The sequence below is a fragment of the Protomyctophum parallelum genome (genome assembly GCF_964188405.1).
Source record: "Protomyctophum parallelum genome assembly, chromosome: 8".
Taxonomy (NCBI): Eukaryota; Metazoa; Chordata; class Actinopteri; order Myctophiformes; family Myctophidae; genus Protomyctophum; species Protomyctophum parallelum.
Genome location: NC_139703.1, coordinates 3,154,245 through 3,173,479, shown reverse-complemented (window position 1 = coordinate 3,173,479; position 19,235 = coordinate 3,154,245). Strand labels below are relative to the sequence as shown.

Here is a 19,235-nt window from a genome sequence, read left to right as displayed (position 1 = left end):
AGCCACCATGGGGAGAGATGGGGCGTTCTGACAAAAAGGTCTCCTTGAGCCTTGGTGGAGACTGGCGAAGACCAACGTCTGACAGTACCGATTTACCGATTCCGCACGCTGTACGAGACCTAGCCTGTCGAGTGTCAAAACGGATGTACTGGAAGTGTGCCACCCAAACTGGGATGGAAGTCCTGCCCCAAGAGACAGGCTCTGCATTAAGTCGTTAAGTTACCAGGAGTTTTTCCACAGAGATGAGAAAAACATTGGGAACGAGGCTACGGATTCCGTTGTGTCAAACCAGACACACCCATTCATCGTGATCTCAACTACACACCTGTAAAATGTAGCCACTTATACCACGGTTGTGACGCAATCGTATTGACCAGATCTGCCCGCAGACATATCATAAAACACCACACAGACTCACAAGGTGAAAGCAATACCAGGACAAATGAGGGCAAACTCATTGTCAAGAGACGTGTGTGTGTACGTGTGTGTGTGTGTGTGTGTGTGTGCATGCATGTGTGTGAGAGAGAGTCAGACAGACAGACAGACAAATAGAGACATGAGAGATAGATCCTCTATGAGCCAAGGTCTACCCACATGGTTGGCGAGTGCCGACGAGAAATCTCTCACCTCCCCCCGCCACCACACACTTGAAATCCCTGAAGCTCCATATGGCCGACAGGCTTAAACTCTAAACCTTTCTCACAGAGGACAGGAGAGCAGAGGAGAGCCGTTAGTCCATGTGTTTGATATAGGGAATATATGTCAGTGTGCCAAGGTTAGCCCATGGGGTACATACGTTGATTGGTATGTACAGTAAGTGACTTTAAAATTGGACTGACTGATAATCTAATCTTGGAGGCGGGCGACAGGGACAGTAAAAAGATAGATTAAAAGCACATGTAAAGACAATATTTATAACAAAGTGCAGTGCTTTAAACCTAGGATAAGTGGATGTGGGTGTAGCTTCCACTTAATGATAGCTTAACTTAAAATAGCTTAATTTTCTCCTTTACATACCAGCTTAAGTTCATTGTCTTCTTGTTTGGTTGTGGAAGCTCAACAGGACCATTACATAAGACAAACCTTTCAAAGAACAAAATGTGCCTCAGGTTTAGCTGACATGTTCTCATTGCACAATCACATCTTTATCATCCTCTGTATACCAGGTGGGTTGAGAATACCTGAAGTTGGGTAAGTGAAACTCGCTTTAAACCTAACCGGTTTAGAAGTGTGTCTGTAAATTCCTCCCCTCAGGGCATGGGCCTTCTGTGTGTTCCATGAGTCACCACATGTTCGACAGTCTACTACTGTCATCAGAACTGTCCATGCCATCTCCTTCCACCCACTCTCATCTCCAGTCAGAGGTCTGTTTGCGAACAGACAGCCATCAGACCAGGAAGGCAGCTTGGAGAAGACAGCGTAACAGAGGCGACTTATGAGAAGACAGGAGAGGTGGGAAAGCATGCATAATTTGTTAGTGGAAAACAAGATAAAACTGCCTAACCAAACCCACATGCACTACATTAGGCATTAAATCTCAGGGACACACTTGATTGCATTTTAAACACAAGAAGTATAACAATTATGCACTAGAAAACAAACATTGCCCAGTGTTGGGAGACCGGGCGCAGGTCATTAAATGTTTATGATGGCGTATTGGGCAAATGTGATGGAAAGCGGATCTCTTAGTAATCATGACGACGCCAAGGGACTAGACCAGTCACGAGTGGTAGAGCACCCATCTGATCATCAAAATCAGCTGGGAGTCTGAGGAAGTTCTCTTCCGCCTCCAGTCGTGACTCATTTCTGAATAGTGTTTTCAAGAGCGGCTATCCCTTTATACTTCTGCTCTGAATGTGGTTGGGCCCGACTCAGTTTCAACGGCAGGCATTTGAGTCTCCGGCCACAGGGCAAGGCCAGAAACTAAAAGATCAAACAAAGAACAATAGAAGCTCTTTAGCCCTGTGCTTTGCCAGAAACGGGAAAAGGTTCAACGATTTGTAATGTCAATATGATGTTTATAGCCGAGTGGGTAGAGATGGTGTCTGGAAATGGGAGTCTTCAGTTGGACCCTCAATTCACCCAGTTTGTCTAGTCATAGAAGACAAAAAAAAAAGATTTTAGTTTTTGTCGCATTCGCAAGCCAATAATTCAATGACCTGGCAGTGCTCAGTAAGACACTAGGACTCCTTCTGGATAGAGTCCAACGGTCAACAAATGTTGGTCGTAGTAATGCAACAAAACAAAACAATCTCCAAGAATTCATGGCTTCATGGAGTGTGTAATCGATGGAAAATAAAGTCATCTTTTGGCTAAACTACTCAAAAAACTTCAACAGCTCCACCCCATGTGCTCATCGGAGCAATTCGACCAGCTGTAAAAGCCATTTCATCCCACGGACCAAAATATACAGCCTTTTGCAAAAGAATCACCCACTACCCCCATGCCACAAAACAGTCATCAGCATGGTGTACCAGAAATGACTCGGGAAGCCGAAAATGTCAAGTTAAAATTTGTCTTTTTATTTTTCTTTAGAAAAAAGAAACTATCACAAGTTCATTTGGTTAATGTACAGTTTCTCTTCTCATAGTCACTTTAGTCTGTAGAACAGTTTGTAATTCTCATGCTGGAACATCAAACAACCCTCCCTCCTAACTTCACACACACCACTAATACAACATGACGGTATACAACTGGATTATCTTCTTTTTTTTCTTTTCTTTTTTTCTGTTTCGCATCTGAGTATACATCATCATCTCAACTTCCAGAGCAAAAACAGTGAAATCACTTCTATTAAAATAAAATAAAAATAAAAAAGGAGTCAAGAAGAGTAGAAATCCCTGACAGCTTCACTGAGAGAACAGGAGAAATAGACGGAGAGAGAGAGAGGGGGGTTGCATGAGGTTTTACCCTGAACTCTTTGAGTGGTCTGGTCCGTACGACATGCACCTCCTATAGTGAGTGTTTCGTGTGTGTGTGTACATTTGTGGGGTTTTTTGGACAGCACCATAATTCACAATGTATATATAAGTTAAAGACATTCCCTGCCCTTCGAAGCCCGATTCATACTTTAATAATGTACCAAGCTCACAACTGTGAGATTGTACTTTTTGAGCTGTTTCCGGCATTCGACACGGTCGTGCGACAACGGCGCATGAATTAGGCGAGGAAAACGTGAGAGAGAAAGCACAAAGTGGGATGGCGGTGAGGAGGAGAGAATCTGGGTCAGGATGCAGTCAGCAGACCCTCCACACGCATACTGTATAGCATTGTCGGGCAGAAACCTATCGTCTACAAATTTAAACTGTTTGTTTACGACTTTACGTAAAATGAATGCCCTATGTGATCAGACTAGAGTGTCACACAGAAGCATCAGGAAGTTTGCCCACTCCATCCTGCAGTGTCTGGTTCGAAACGACACGTTTCGAACTGGTCGATCTGCTACTTTTGAATTTGAAATCCTAAAAAAAAAAAAAACATTTTTGGACATACAAGGTTTCCACCAGACAGCGGTGATGATATGTATATGCTTTCTCTCTCTCTCCGTTCCTCTCAAAGGGCAGAACTGCATGCATGCTCCTTCGCAGTCCAAGAGAGCAGATTATAAGGGATGTGTCAAGTAAGTCTCCCTGAGAAAGACCTCTTTCTTCTCCTCTGTACCATTAATAAAAAAAAAAAGCAACCAACGTTCTGTGACACCAGCGGCCGGCTCCTGCCTGCTCCCATAACTCCCTTCCCCCAATCCTCCTCCTGGCTTAATATATACTGCCAAATGCCCTTCAGAAATATCACACGCCACAAACCTTCCAGCACTACTTCTTGCACTTATCCTCCCAATGGCTTTTAGTTTAGAACTGTTGCTGGGGGGGGAGGGGGCGCGCATAAATTATATATATTTTTTCCACTTCTCACTTTCCAACAACTTTCCTGGTTAAATCAGCCTACAAGTGTGTGTGTGTGTGTGTGTGCATAATATACCGTGTGAATCTATACGTGTGTGTGAGTGTGCGTGTCTATCCCAGCCAGTCCTACACAAGCTTCATGCAAAGTAACTACCTTGCAAAGTACAGCGAGTAATCACGGTCACACACCTGCGTGAAAAGGTTAAGAGTGGAGTGAGTCCTCCCACCCCCTCCCTTCACACTCCCTTCAGACTGAAATGGAGTCCCACACCTTCTCTATGACTCGCACACTAGTGTCACATACTAGAAACACACACACACACACACACACACACACGTCCAATGCCATATTCTGGAGCAGGCATGCACCAGGCACCAGGGATCAGTAGATCAATTTTCTTTTTTTAAAGCGAGGGGTAGGATTCACGATTTCTTCCCAATCATCCAACCGTGCCAACTCAACGCATTGCTTTAAGGATGGCGTGGTGATTGCCATTTGTGTCTGTGTGTGTGCAGGGCCTAAAACTACAGCATGATTGACTATGAAATCAAGGGATGATCAATATTAATTTTGCTACCCGATCAGCTTTCTTTGTAGCCCTTTTTTCAAGTTTCTGACAAAATGAATTAAATTGCCACTGTAAGCAGGGCAGTGGGATAACATTAGTGTAACATGATGGGTGAGGCAAGTGTCAGTGCAGATGTGCTCCGAGTGTGTGCAACCCATAGACGCTCACATGAGAACACGCACACACACGCTCTCACACACACAGATAGAACATTCACATAAAACATCCACTCATGTACAGAGCTGTCCACTCATTTTCTTTTTTCTTATAAAGTCTAAAATCAAACCTTATCAAAGGCTGTCAGAGAGAAAAATCACACAGCCACTCGAGGAAACTGCTGTAAAAAAACAAACAAAAAAAACGTTTGTATCATCATTGTTCCGTCTCCTCTCTGACGTCGGCTAATATTAAAAATCACAACTGGAGGTGTCGACACCGCCTCGTATAAAACAAATAAAAGAATAACCAAAAGGAGATTAAAACCTAAACTCTGCCTCGGTCGGCCGTTCTCCTACCCCTCCTGAGGAGTGGAGAGGGGGATGAAGTGGCAGGGAGAGAGGAGGTATAAAATCTCTCTCTCTTTCTCAGTTTCTAGGAGACCAGTTTTGGCAGGACCGTGCGGAGAGGTATAGTCTCCCCTGAGTCTCCCATCATGTTGCTCCTCAGTTTGTTTGTGGCTGTAGTGGCACCCAGGGAGGGCCCTCCTTTAGCCAAGATGGATGGGAAGGAGGTGCTGTGGTGCTCGGGCAGCCGCTTCACCGTCGGGGCCCCCGGGCTCTTGTCTGCCCCGGGCAGGGGTTTGGGCAGGCGGCGGTACAACCAGGGGTGCCTGAGCGCTTGGCTGGGCGTGAGGCGCGTCGAGGGATCCCAGTCCAGACACTTCTTTATGAAGTCAGTAAATGTGGGGTCCTCACAGCCCTTGAGCGCAGCACTCCACTCCTTGCTCCCCGGGGGACCCCTCATCTTGCCTCGGCGGGAGCGGGACCCCGTGAGCACGGTGGCCCCCGTGGGCAGCGTGTTGGCGCCACAGTAGCGCGGGTGGCCCTTCGAGTTGATGAAGTTCTTTGCCCGCTTGGCCTGCTCCAGGACCTTCTGCGGAGGCATGCCCAGCAGCTCCATGACACAGGCCAGCTGGTCGCCCTCGTCCTCGCCGGGGAACATGGGATAGCCCGTCAGCAGCTCGGCCAGGATGCAGCCAAAGCTCCACATGTCGATGGGCAGGCCGTAGCGCGAGCCCAGGATCACCTCGGGGGCACGGTAGAAACGAGACTGGATATAGGTGTAGACCCGCTGGTGTTCAAAACAGCTGGAGCCGAAATCGATCACCTGGTAAGAGAAATGGAATGGAAAACAGCCATTATCAATTTATCATGGGTATATGCTATATGGTGTAGTTAAGGCTTGTACATAATAGCACTAAAAAGGCAGTCCACACACAACTAAAAAGACAATGATAATGACGCGAGCATCCACTGATGAACAATAACTGTCTGTAAACACTGTCGAATGCGAGTGATGTGTTCAACTCGACATTCTGTAAATTCAGCTGAATTTTGATTGTCAGTGTTTCTATCGTTCATTAAAATTGATTTTTAAAGTGACCACAACGACATCATTCAACCACTGTTGTTTGCGTCTTAGTTGTGGTGTGGACTCTGCCATTCACTTGGACCTTTAATGCACCTTCATTTCATCCGTCGGGTGGAAACATAATAATGTTGAAAAACTGTTACAATTCAGGATTCAAATTCAAAAGTAGCAGATCGACATCGTCGCTTCGCACCCCATTTCATGCTTGTGGATCTGCTGCTTTTGATACTTTTGTGTGACGCTGTAGCGTGATAAAACACAGAAAGTTAGCATATGGAGAATATAAGATGTTTCTGCCCGACAGTGACGATATGTAAATCTCCCGATCACATCATCGTCTTACCTTGATGCCGCTGCGTCCCTGCTGCTTGAGCAGGATGTTCTCGGGCTTGAGGTCACAGTGGATGATCCGGTGTCTGCTCAGCGCCTCCAGACACTGCAGGATGGAGTGGGCAAACTTCCTCACCAGCGGCAGGCTGAAGCCCTGGAACTTGTTGCGCTTGATGAGCTCGTACAGGTTCATGCTCAGCAGCTCGAATGTCATGCATATGTGGTTGCGGAACGTGAAGTTCTCCAGCATGTGCACCACGTTCATGGTGCCGTTGCGGTCCTGCTTGCGCAGGTGCTCCAAGATGCGGATCTCCTCCTGTGCCTGCCGGTGGAAGCGCTTCTCGTTGCGCACCATCTTCAGGGCCAGGTGCTGCTGCAGCTTGTGGTCGTACACCTTGGCCACCTGACCGAAGCTGCCCTTACCGATCACCTGGAAAGGCACGGAGAGAGAGAGAGATATTGGCATTCGAATACAAGAACAACACAAGCCGAAACTCGTTTCCATTGTGGTCCACTCCATAAAAACACTCAATACAGAGAAAACCTGTATGGTAGGTTTATTCCTCAGAAAAAGGAATGTCACTGAAGGAGCTTTTCCTTCTCCCTCATTTAGTATTCCATATCCTATGAATTATGCATACGTTTAATACTCCAGAATGTGCGTAATCCAAGAATATACGCACACCAAACCCACTACGTGACAAGACCAAACCATGGGGAGGGGATCGGGTCTTCAACGTAACTGCTTACCTTCCTCATTCATTTAGTGAAACTCTGAATATGTGATGTCACACATCGCCTTAGTTGCGTTTCCCAGCGTCATACTCGTTTTCACTGAATGCTAGCGAAGACCTACATTTTCATAATTGTAAAATTCTATATTAATGCTTTGGTACAGAGCCCAAGAAACTACCAGGCAAGCTTCAAAAAGACGAACCAAAAAAGAAAGAAAATGAGAAAACATTTGGAGGTGAGTGGGTCTTAATGTTAGGAACCAGATGGACCCTTTACAGGTCTGTAACTCTGATGGTTGGTCCATTTGGGTACATTTGCACACTCTCAAGATGTATGGGGTTCCATGGCCCAATGCCTTACCAAATTGGGAATCTATGAAATACAAAGCTAGGTCAGAACCACTGATTCCAGCTGTACTGGAAACTGAAAAATGCGTTATGTCCGTACCTTGAGGAATTCATAGCGGTACGCCAGGTGATCGTGTGTGTGTTATGTCCGTACCTTGAGGAATTCATAGCGGTACACCAGGTGATCGTGTGTGTTTTATGTCCGTACCTTGAGGAACTCATAGCGGTAAGCCAGGTGATCGTGTGTGTGTTATGTCCGTACCTTGAGGAATTCATAGCGGTAAGCCAGGTGATCGTGTGTGTGTTATGTCCGTACCTTGAGGAATTCATAGCGGTACGCCAGGTGATCGTGTGTGTGTTATGTCCGTACCTTGAGGAATTCATAGCGGTAAGCCAGGTGATCGTGTGTGTGTTATGTCCGTACCTTGAGGAACTCATAGCGGTAAGCCAGGTGATCGTGCGGGACGTGGATGTAGCCTCCCTGCTCGTCATCGTAGCCACAGTTGTTGTTTCCGCCGGCTACGGCGGGCCTCTTCTTGGCGTTGGGTCCCAGGAAGTAGATCTCTGCGAAGCTGTGGACCTCCGTCTGCTCCAGGGTGGTCATCTGGGAGCGGTACTGCCTCAGAGCCTGCTCAGGGGTCAGGGGGCCGCACAGCTTGGCGCTCGCCGACGTGCCGGAGCTGCTGTTGCCTCCGCTCCCAGTCCCCGGGGTGCCAGACGAGTCGCTGGAGCCCTTACTGGAGCCCGTGCTGCAGCAGGCAACAAAACAAAAAGTAGGGTTATACGGTTGTTAACCCATTCTGACCTGAGATCAGATTCATACGAGGTTTCCGCCGGACACACACTGGTCTGATGAACCCATTCTGACCTGAGATCAGATTCTAGAAATGTCAGTCGCTCTTCGATTTTTCAAAAATAGCAGACCTACAAGCTCGTATCGCGCCACTCGGTGGCGCGATATGAGCTTGTAGATCTGCTATTTTTCAATAGCTAAAGCATAACATGATGCTGACACCAAAATGGGTGCCCGGTCAGAATGGGTAAAGGGATTTCTTGCGTTTGCATTGATTATACATATATTATGCAATGTTGAACTTTGGTAGAGCCTTGTGTTGTATACTGTAGCTAGCTACCTGTGGATGGTAAGTACCTAGACCCATGATTGCCGTATTGCCAAACATGTAGCTGGAAAACGGTTTCTCTCCTCACCTGTCTACACTGCGCTCCTTGGACAGGCTAGTGGACACAGGGGTGGGTTTTCCCGGCGCCTGGCCGGTGGTCCCGTTCTGGGCAGTTGCCGTGGTAACAGCATTGACCTTGCGGTTGTAAGTGGAGTCTTCGTAGAGGTACTTGACCTTCAGCTGACCACCGCGCACCGCCACCTGATCCCGCATGACGCCCTTGTTACTCACCACCTGCGTGACAGAAGGAGAGGAGAGAGAGAGAGAGATAGACATGTTACAGTTCATATACACTCTGGGCTCAAACTTGTGCTGGAGCTATGATTGGGTGTAATTATTGTAGTTCATTTGCAGAGAGAAAACATGTTAATTCATTGTGTTGGTGTGAATGTGTTCAATAGAGCGTGACACCACTGTGTCAATGGAACGGAGAGAGGGGACCACCGTGTGTGTGTGTTGTGTGTGTCTGTCTCGGGCAGTTCCAGGTCAGGCTACATGCCACACTGAAACACTGTGCAGAACACCACACACTTAAAAAGCCTGGGAAAAAAACACTTTCCTGTGGGTCTGAGTTACATGAAATAAAATCCATGGTGCCATAAAACTACAGAGTCAACATGCCATAATCATGCCATTTTGCAGAAACGGAGATGATGAGTAATGACAGCCATGTAAATGTTTGACACAGAAAACACTGAAACAGACAAGTTGCATTAGCTGGCTTTCACCCTCGACAACCAGGGCCCGGGACGAAACTATTGGAGTGTCCCAGCAACGGTGATCGATAGCAGTTGAGTGGTTAGAGCAGATTGATCACTTAACCCATTCTGACCGGGCACCCATTTTGGTGTTGGCATCATGTTGTGCTTTAGCTATTGAAAAATAGCAGATCTACAAGCTCATAGCACGCCACCGAGTGGCGCGATACGAGCTTGTAGGTCTGCTATTTTTGAAAAATCGAAGACACTTTTAGAATCTGATCTCAGGTCAGAATGTGTCAATAATGAAACTGTCAGGATGTAATAGACATTTTTAGAATCTGATCTCAGGTCAGAATGGGTTAAGCTGAAAGAAGAACCAGGGCAGGATTTGGAGAACTCTAAAGCCGTTTGTACGGCAGGATAGCTACTGCAGCTGATGCCGTCCGTCATGTAAACACGGGGAGGGCAGGAAACCAACTTTCTGGCTCACAAGCTAGGGTGGCAACTATATCCCCCAAAAGATCCAACCAACCAGCCCTCACTGTTTTTCCAACACAGGCTAGGATGCTTGGAATACCACACAACACAGATAAAAGCAGTTTACTGGTAGACATAATTAACCAGGTTCTGGCAGCCTGTAGCTGGCATTCATTTCACACCCTGTACAGTCATATGTTATGTACACCTAAACAGCTGTTGCTCTCAAGAGTCAGGACGACTATTGACTAATGAGCCACCAGCAGCGCTGAAGCCTGGTGTGGCTGAACCAGACGAACAGGATCTTGTTCCTGCTGACGAGAGAGAGGCCTGAGGGTTGACAGTAAAGGGCTGGATATTCTTCTCGTGCTGCAACGTGCTGTGAGCCTATAGATCTGCTATTTCGGTGCACTGTGCACCAAGCATAAATCAGGCGTAATGCACTCATGCACACACCAGTGTCTCCCCCAAAGACTGCACATGCAGTGTATGTATCCCACTACAACCATGCTTGTCTGCTCGCTGTCTATCTGATCTGCTAGCCAGTCGTTTTGTGCAAATTCCAGCCAACTCCAGGTCTGGACTGAAAGAGCTGCAGTTCTGTTTAAAGTTAAACTGGGCCATCCCCAGCTTGGACATGAGAGAGAGCAGGCCAACAAATCTCTCACACACACACACACACTGACTACAGCCTTGCTCCAGGGCCTGCCAATAAACAGCTCCGTTTCTGCCCGACCCAGGAATTCATTCTTTGTCTCTCACCAGAGGCAAGATCCCTCCGCATGATTATGGAGCAGAAGGGAAATGACAGTAATTAAAGTTGAGATTAAGGATGCACCGAAAATTCGGCCACCGAAAATATGGCTAAAAATGTATTTTCGGCATATTCGGTTTCGGCTCAAATAGGCCGAAAAATATCAACGAATAGTCAAAACACCGGGTCGGTATAAACACAACACGCGATTGTCTTGAACGTAACCAGAGCGCTCCGCATCTACCCCTCTCTCTCTCCATCTCCCAACTTCAGTCTCCAAGCAGGTCAGGGGCAGAATCCAGGTCAGTTGATAAAAGAAAACTCAACAAGGAAACATTCTCCTGAAGCAGGTGTTTATCTGATCCAATGACAGACACACACACACACACACACACACACACACACACACACACACACACAGTACACACGTTCCTAAAATAGATGAGGCATTTGGGACGAAATTTCCATTCATGCAAGCATTTAGTCTCTTAGCAGACATGACAGAAGACCCATTACAGAACCTAGGTCCCACGCAAATGTTGAACCTGTCGTACTGCGTAGAATGGTATGACATTGATGGAACCTGTTTACCCTTCATAAATAACTGAGGTTTAAAAACAGTGAAAAATCTCAGAGATTCCAAGAAGAGGAGGTATAATGATGCCGTATATTGACTGGCTAAGCAGGGGTGTAATTAGAACAGCACACAGGAGGGAGGGGGGTGTAAATCTGGATTTCCAATACCGAGTACTGAGTCCTGCTGAATGACACTGACAGGGGTTGAGTTGACATAGTAACCAATAACATATATTCCATAGATTCTATGGCATAGAACAGTATACATTCTCTTTTCAGCTCTTAACCTTGCGTGCCTTGCATTTTTATTTGGATTTTAAACTCTGAGTCACTATCAAATTAAGGGGTCTTAAAAGATACTACAGGGGCTTCTCGAATGTGATTTAGTTTTTTACATTAACCATTTGAACCTTAGCAGCCTTATCCTGACTCAAGGGAACATTAGGTGAAAATAGCAGATCTACAAGTTCACAGTGCCCGTTGTGAGCTTGTAGATGGGCCATTTCCGGCAAAGAGGTTTGGTGTAGAGGGAGAAAAAAAAAAGAGCAAACCAAGAACAGAGTAAAAGGTGAAGATTACTAAGTTTTGATTATGGTTAAATGTCTGAAAATAGACATCATCATGAATCCAACATACTGATGACAGTGCTGTCAAACAAGTCTATGACGCATCTATGAAAAAGTTTAATTAGTCCGAAAAAGTTATTTCTACAATATGTAGTGGGCGGCCCCTGCTTTGCCTCTTTCTTACCCCTACCACAGAACACATATAGAACATATATTCTGTGACCGAGTGAGCAAGCTCAGAGAGCAGCGTTGGATTTCCACCAGGTGGTAAATGTACAGCGTTGAACATATGGTGGGGGAAACACCGCTAATCTCTCCATGGTCACGAGACTCACCTAAGCACGCGTTTCTCCCTCGACCAAAACACACATACACCTCGCATGTGTGGGCCTCGGCTCAGAGTATATACACATTACACAAAAAACACACCGTTTCAGAACAGTATGATGGTGCATTTGTGGCCCCCCTTCTCTCAAAAACAAACCACGGGTGTGATGACCGAGTTCACATAAATGCCAAAGAGCAAAAGGCAATTCTGTGTGTACTATGTACACAAAGAAACACAGGACTGGCCAGTGGGCTACCGGCAGTCACGTTCAGCACATGGCATGCGAGTGAGTGGGTGAGTGAGTGAGTCAGAGAGAGTGAGTGAGTGAGCGAGCTAGAGAGAGAGAGAGCGAGAGAGAGAGAAACAAAGCGATACAGAGAGGGAGAGTAAACATGAAGGCAGAAGAATGGGACTAGAATAGAAAAGTAGGCCTAAGCTCTATGCATGGCCCACACTGCTGGAGGATTACATTAGCCAGGTCGAGATGAGGAGGACGAGGATTGTGGGTAATGATGAGTGGCAATTTGTTTGTGGGTCAGATTTTCAAACCCAATAAATCTTTACAATGCACGAGACCGGCCCTCATTTTCCATGCTGGCACCAGCGGCATGTGAGGTTGTGTGTGTGTGCGCGTGTGTGTGTGTGTGTACGTGTTGCTGTCCGAGTTCAGCGCACATGCATTTCTATTATGAAAAGGGCTAAAGCTGATCTATTAAAAACAATAAAATAAAACATTTGCATGTGAAAATGAACATGCAAATGCTCTGTTGGTCACTTGGTCTATTATTTTCTTTAAACTGAACTCACTGCATAATTTGCATATATGCTTTAATTTGATAGTGACCGAGTTTAAGATCCAAATAAAAATGGCACGCAAGGTTAAGAGCTGAAAAGAGAATATATACTCAGTCAGCATTCTGGCAAGAGTTTGGAACCCAGTCCCAGATTGTGGATAGCAATTATAACTCTTTGAGCAGTCTTAAAAATATATATAAAAAAAAGCGCAACATGAGGGGAGGCACATCTCGAAAACATGCACCCAAATTAGTTTGAACAATGTCCAAACAAGTAACTCCATCCAAACTGCCAGGTCTCAAATCCTACTTTACACCAGCTTGCTATCTGCAGCACAACAAGAGGCTTGCATGAAGAAGCCGACTACAGCCTGAAAGTTGGTTGATTTCTGACAAACATTTAATTTTAAATATATATTTGAGCATAGCAGAACGTGTGTGTGCACGCACACGCTTTTTTTTCTCCAATGTTGCACTACTGTGAGAGACTGAGTGCAAAGGTATAATATTGAAAATCCACAGTGGCATTGCCATGGACATCTACAGCGCTAGGTACCTAGCAATCGGTCAACATGCCTGTATATCATTTCATTAAAGACTACAAAATCCATATTTCCAGTGACTCCTTCCTGGTCTATTGATTTTATCATCAATTACCATGAATGGGGGCGGAGCCAACAGGTCATGAAGGGCTGTGTGATGATGAGGTCTTCAGTCAGATAATTTGTTAGAGCAAGACATTATTCATTCACAAGCTTCACAGCTTCCGTGATGTATGAAGTTGTGCACTTCTGAACTATAATAAACTAAATATAAAATCTCCAAGGGTTTGCCATTTTTGTTGACTACTTTGTGTGTGTTCTCTTCGGTGGACACAGAGGTCACTCAAGACTTGACAGTGGCTCCACTGGTTCTGACGCAACACAAATATTCTAGCGTACCCTCTGGCCGGCACATTTCACACCTTGATGAATGACGTGACAAATGATTTAGTCAAGGAGAAGATGAAACACGTGGTGTCTTGGGGATTGAGGAAGTTGAGGAAGTTAAGGACAGGGGGGGGGGGCCTAAAGAATGGACTGGGGGCCTTGAGCAGAGAATACCCCACTTAGGAACAGGATGTCTGGAGATTCTACATGTTTCAGTACAGGATATAAGGACTGTATGTGTATTGTGCGTGTGTGTGTGTGTGTGTGTGTGTGTGTGTGTGTCCGTGCATGTACACACCGTGTGTTTAGGCATGGGAGGTAGGCCAGACGGACTGTTTGTATCCGCGTCTTCTTTGAGGATGTGGTCTGTTCTCATGTACGAGTCATACAGACCATCCCCGTGGCGAGGAGCTGTGGGAAGCAAACAGATGTGCATGTTAGAATCTGAGAAAAGGGACAGTACTGAATGCAACTGCAAGTGGCGGCTTTAGACAACTGATTTCTCAAGGACACACAATCCTTGCAGAGAGAAGCACTCTGAGTCAGAGGCCAATTGATTATTTCTCCAATCAATCAACATCGATTCCAATTTTAGCTCCCTGAAGACCAAACGACGTAGCTCGGTGTGATCCCATCTCTCTCCAGGGGTAACATAAGCAAGCTAGCCCAAATCCATATACACCTATATACCCATAATCCAATGACTTAAAGACTACCACAGTGTGGGCCAAATCGGTTGGTTGCAAAAACCCAATGTGAGGATATGTAGTACCAGCCAAAGGTCCAGGTCGCAGACATGACTGGACCAGCTTAGACAGGGGCTTAGGGTCCTACAGAGCTAGCGCTGCAAGTGGTATTATTGGCCTAATGGGGGTAACAGATGCCCCAGTGACGACGGCATCTTTCCGTCTGCCCATCTGTCCATTCAGGCCTCGTTGTGCGCTGGACACACACCAGGTGTGTTCAGACAGAAATAGAGCCCATTATATGGAACGATGATGGTGCATGCCACTGAATAATGCCACATGCAAGCACCTCAGCGACAGTCAGCGAAAACCCTATAATGCAGGATGACAAAGTAATCAGGTGGTGAAATGAGCATTTGATGACAGTGGGAGGAACCCAGAGTTAGTCAAATGCCAAAGCCAGTCCACCACCTGCTCATCTCAACCATCAGTTAGCACATCTGCTACATGTTGGTTCTGGTCGGTAGGAAATTAGCAATAAACAACAGACCGTTTCTAATGAGCAACTTAGCCCATGCATTGAGCCGTTAGGATTGGGTTTGCTCGTTCCAAAAGCCCAAATAGGGAAGAGCCATACTTATGGGGTTAGCCATACATAGTAGCCTGGCCCTAGAGAGTGCTGTAACTAGGTTCAGGTGCGTCAGAGCCTGGGTCCCAAGTGCTATTGCGCTTGTCAACAGACAGGAGCGACTAATCCTGCTGCCTGGATACAGAGGCATTAGACCTGCACAAAGCAAACAAGCACATTAATGCTCGGCACACATTCAATGCTCAGTGAGCAGAGCACACAACTCCATTAACCCTCTGCAAACTCACTCGGTGCTCAGCAGTTTCCCCTCACAGCACATCATCTAACTCCACGTTCTGAACAAGCATGCCAAGAATGTTGGTAAGAACAGACCCCAAACCTGTACTGTGTACACACACAGCCAAAACATCTACTCATCTAGTCCCCCAAACATTGTTTGGCTGCCTGTCACTCACACTCTTACACACACAAGCCAACAGAATCCTCCTGATAGGGAGACAGCAGAGGTAAAAGGAACAAGGTTCATGCAAACATACAGCAGATCATGTCATTAAACAGGACGGGGGAGGGGGGGGGGGGGGGCATCGAGCAGCACAGAGAGTTGAGAGCTTCCTGTCGTCCTGTTCCCAGTATTCTTGAACAGAATGTCCCCTCAGACAGAACCAGTCCTGCTGCTGCAGCCGTTTCATAAGGCAAATTATTTGACATTGTGGGAAGTTCTACTTATAACCAAACTGGTGACGATACACCCCAACACAAAAGACAACTGTAATTTTAAGTTAGCCTAAAGTTAGTTATCAATTAATTACATTGTAGATTGTATCCTTAGTAGTGAACCCTAGCTGATTAAGCGTGTGAGGGCTATTCTTAAGTCAGGGCAACGGATTAGCATATACTACAGTAGTACAGACAGAACAGTGTTTGGTTTGGTCTGTGTTCCAAATGTTTTCCAACGTTGTGTATCCCACAAATCTGTTCCACAGAACGACAAGGAAGAAACTGACAAGTCAACGCAGTTTAATAAGAATCCACTACATTGCACAAGATATTTCTGTAAATGTCAGAGTTGCCTGGGGCGAAATAAAACACCTTGGGGCTTGGTTGCCACTGCAGCTAGTGCTTATGTCATCAGCACACAGTAGTTAATAAAGAACTGTAATCAACAATTCGAGGCCCAGGCAGCAACAGCTTGGTCAACAACAAAAAGCCAACAAAGTAACAACAATGGCCATAATAACACTTCAAAGTTTACCTGTTGCAATTGGGCCCTCCGGTTTTCTGCTTATTATCATCATGATTGTCGTTTAAATGTGATGCCAGCATCCGAAGTGTGAAAACAGAACAAAATCCCCACAGCAAAACAATGTAGTAGAAAAGAAGGGGGGGAAACTAAACTAGCTTAGCCAAGTTGGCTAGCAGCATTCACACCTCTGCTGCTGCAAAGCGACACCACCACGACACTTCTCAAATCGACTTTTATCTCCCTTTTAGTGTTTGTTTTCTTGCCACGTCGTTCGGTGCATATTACTTTTTCTAACCCCCACTCTCCAGAAAACAAAAACACGTTCGCCCCACCTGGCTGGCTAGCTCACATTAGCCACCATAGCAACAGCTGCTGCTGCAGTAGTGGCCAAGTCTGTAAAAAAAGAAAAGAAAAATAAACTAAAAACTAAAACTAAAAAAACAAAAGTTTTTTGGGGGTCGTTTCCATCAGCTGGCCTAACTCGGCCAACAGTAAACACAATGTTTATAAAAGAAAAAGTCAAAACGGAGCTCGAGGAGTCCAAATATGAGTGTTCCGCCGCGTGCGGCCGCCCCTAGCCTCCGGTCTCCGTCGTCTCGGTCTGGGAGCAGCGGCTCTCCACACAACCATCCCCGGGTGCTGCTTCTGGTCCTGGTTAATTGGGGACAGCTAGCTTGTCGCTCGTTGTTGATGTGGCTCCTGGTCCTTCGGGGAGGGCGAGTGGCTGGCTGCGCCTCCTTCTGATAACGGCTTAATGTCCCCGACCACCAAGGGAGGTGTCCGCCGTCTAGTCTGCGGGACAGTGAGGAGGAGGAGGACAGGAACAGCTTGTTGGACCTCCCAAAAAAAAAAGCGCAAGGCGCTCCGCTCGCTAGCTGCACGACGACGAGGTCTCCGCGGGGCGATACGCCATAATCACCCGCACGAGCATCGGCCGAGAACCGTCCGGAGGAAAACAACCTGACGTATTGTTAGTACCGTCGTGCCCGTGTAATAAACAGTGTGCTGTCAGTGAATTAATCCGTCTTCTGTTGCGCTCTGTTCCGTTCTGACTGTACTGTACTGTTCTCAATCTCAACGGCTCCTCTCTAATGTATTGTTGCTAAGGAAGGAAGGGCGTCTTCTTCGCTGAGCTGCTGCTGCTGCTCCGTGTACAACAGAGGGTGGAGATTCGAACAACGTCGTCATCAGGGCGGGGCGAAAATATCCGATCTACAAGCCGCCAACGGCGTGGCGAAGCGACGCGCCGAGAGCTTGTAGGTTGGCCGTTTTCGCGCAGCGCGCGCAACTCAAAAACAAAAAATAAAAGCTACCATCTTGGCTCAAGTGAAAGGGTGTCCCCCAGTAGGCTAAACAGTGTTCTGCTGCTCAACCACTGGTGGCTCGCTGGGCAATAGGCTTACATACATGATGCAACTGTGCACACACAGCACAGGCAGTCAGTCACTGTAGCTTTATTTGCTAGTTTACATTTTAAAATGTATTAAGATAATGTAAGCCACACACCCACACATTCCCTAAGGCCTGTAATATATGACTTAATACAGAATTATGTCGCATAATCAAGTCCCATCAAGTGCATATGTCCATACATACATACTCTGAGTGGTTGGTCATTATTTTAGTTAAGTTTATTGCAAATATAGCTTCACCCTTTGGTGGTAAACTCAAGCTAGGATTGAAACAGGAGAAGGCATGGCGAGATATACAGCAGGGCTAGATATAGTAAGGACCGGAGCAGGGCAGACAGGCAGGGATGAGGGCAGGCAGGCAGTGAGACAGGGCCAGGCTGCTGAGATGGAGTGACACAGGGCTAAATTCAGACGGTGATATGTGGCTTGGAGAGGATGATGCTAAAGTTAGCTCTTTCTCAGAGGCGAGAAGAGGGGTCTGTCTATATTTGCTGCCATAAATAAATACACTGACACACTTTGAATCTGACCTCTGGGCACAAGCCAGGCAGGCCCTAAGGCCAGCTTGCTTGGCCAGGGCTGATTATTCTTGGATGGTGGCGTAAAGAGAGAGTAGGGTGACAATACTTTTCAAATTGATCTCTGCTTATTGCGGCCTTCCTTCCATAGCAGTTCCAAGGCTTATAAGCCAAGAGAAAGTATTCACCGCCCCATGAATTTACAGACGCACCCGGGAGATCATGGGACCTGCAGGTGCAAAAAAGTGGTCCTCCTTGTGGGGATTGGGCTCAGTCTCAAGGCAAAGCTGTATTTGGTCTCAGACCCTGTGTGACAGACATTGCTATCCGTTTGTTCTTTAGGCTAGAACTTGAGTTTGGAGGAGGCACTTTAAAATCTCAATTTGTATCACTGTGAGTGAGTGAGACACACACACACACACACACACACACACACACACACACACACACACACACACACACACACACACACACACACACACACACACACACACACACACACACACACACACACACACACACACACACACACACACACACACACACACACACACACACACACACACACACACACACACACACACACACACACACACACCTTATGTCTAACTCTAACCTCATGTCATGTATACTGTTCTGTTGGATTATTAGAAAACAGTAAATGCTATAAATTACAAATGCTTATGCGCTGCATCTAGTATGCATGTTGTAATACCTCACAATTGCCCCATTGACAGCTCATTCATGAAAAAGAGTGAGTCCTGGGACGAAGAATGCCTGCCACCTGCTGGTTACTTGACAACAGCACACATATGGGCAGCTGGTGAATAATACTTGAAGTGAAGACACTTGACTTGGTTATACGTATTATATGCCCTATTAGAGCCATTATCAGACGTCGTCGCAATGATTGATAAGAACCAGTATTCTCGCTCACTGCAGGCCAGCACCAAAAGAACCGGACCGCTCATCACGAGATGCAATGGAAAATTAAGTGCACTCACGTGT

General features: G+C 46.4%; 1 protein-coding gene across 1 annotated transcript; it reads right to left on the bottom strand.

Annotated features, from left to right (window-relative positions):
• Positions 1–2,499: 2,499 nt before the first annotated feature.
• Positions 2,500–17,412, bottom strand: dyrk3 (dual specificity tyrosine phosphorylation regulated kinase 3). The gene is made up of 6 exons (XM_083771248.1): positions 16,307–17,412; positions 14,078–14,190; positions 8,683–8,888; positions 7,898–8,222; positions 6,405–6,821; positions 2,500–5,797 (listed from the first exon to the last, which is right to left on the bottom strand). Exons 1-6 carry the CDS (start codon positions 16,347–16,349, stop codon positions 5,063–5,065), a joined length of 1,839 nt encoding a protein of 612 aa, XP_083627374.1. The 5' UTR covers positions 16,350–17,412; the 3' UTR covers positions 2,500–5,062.
• Positions 17,413–19,235: the final 1,823 nt, after the last annotated feature.

Coding starts and splice junctions, on each gene's coding strand:
- dyrk3 (XM_083771248.1), bottom strand. CDS start 16,349: ATGATGATAATAAGCAGAAAACCGGAGGGCCCAATTGCAACAG. Junction 6,822..7,897: donor ACCGCTATGAGTTCCTCAAG/GTACGGACATAA, acceptor GTGCCTTTCCAG/GTGATCGGTAAGGGCAGCTT. Junction 5,798..6,404: donor AGGGACGCAGCGGCATCAAG/GTAAGACGATGA, acceptor TTCTCTTACCAG/GTGATCGATTTCGGCTCCAG.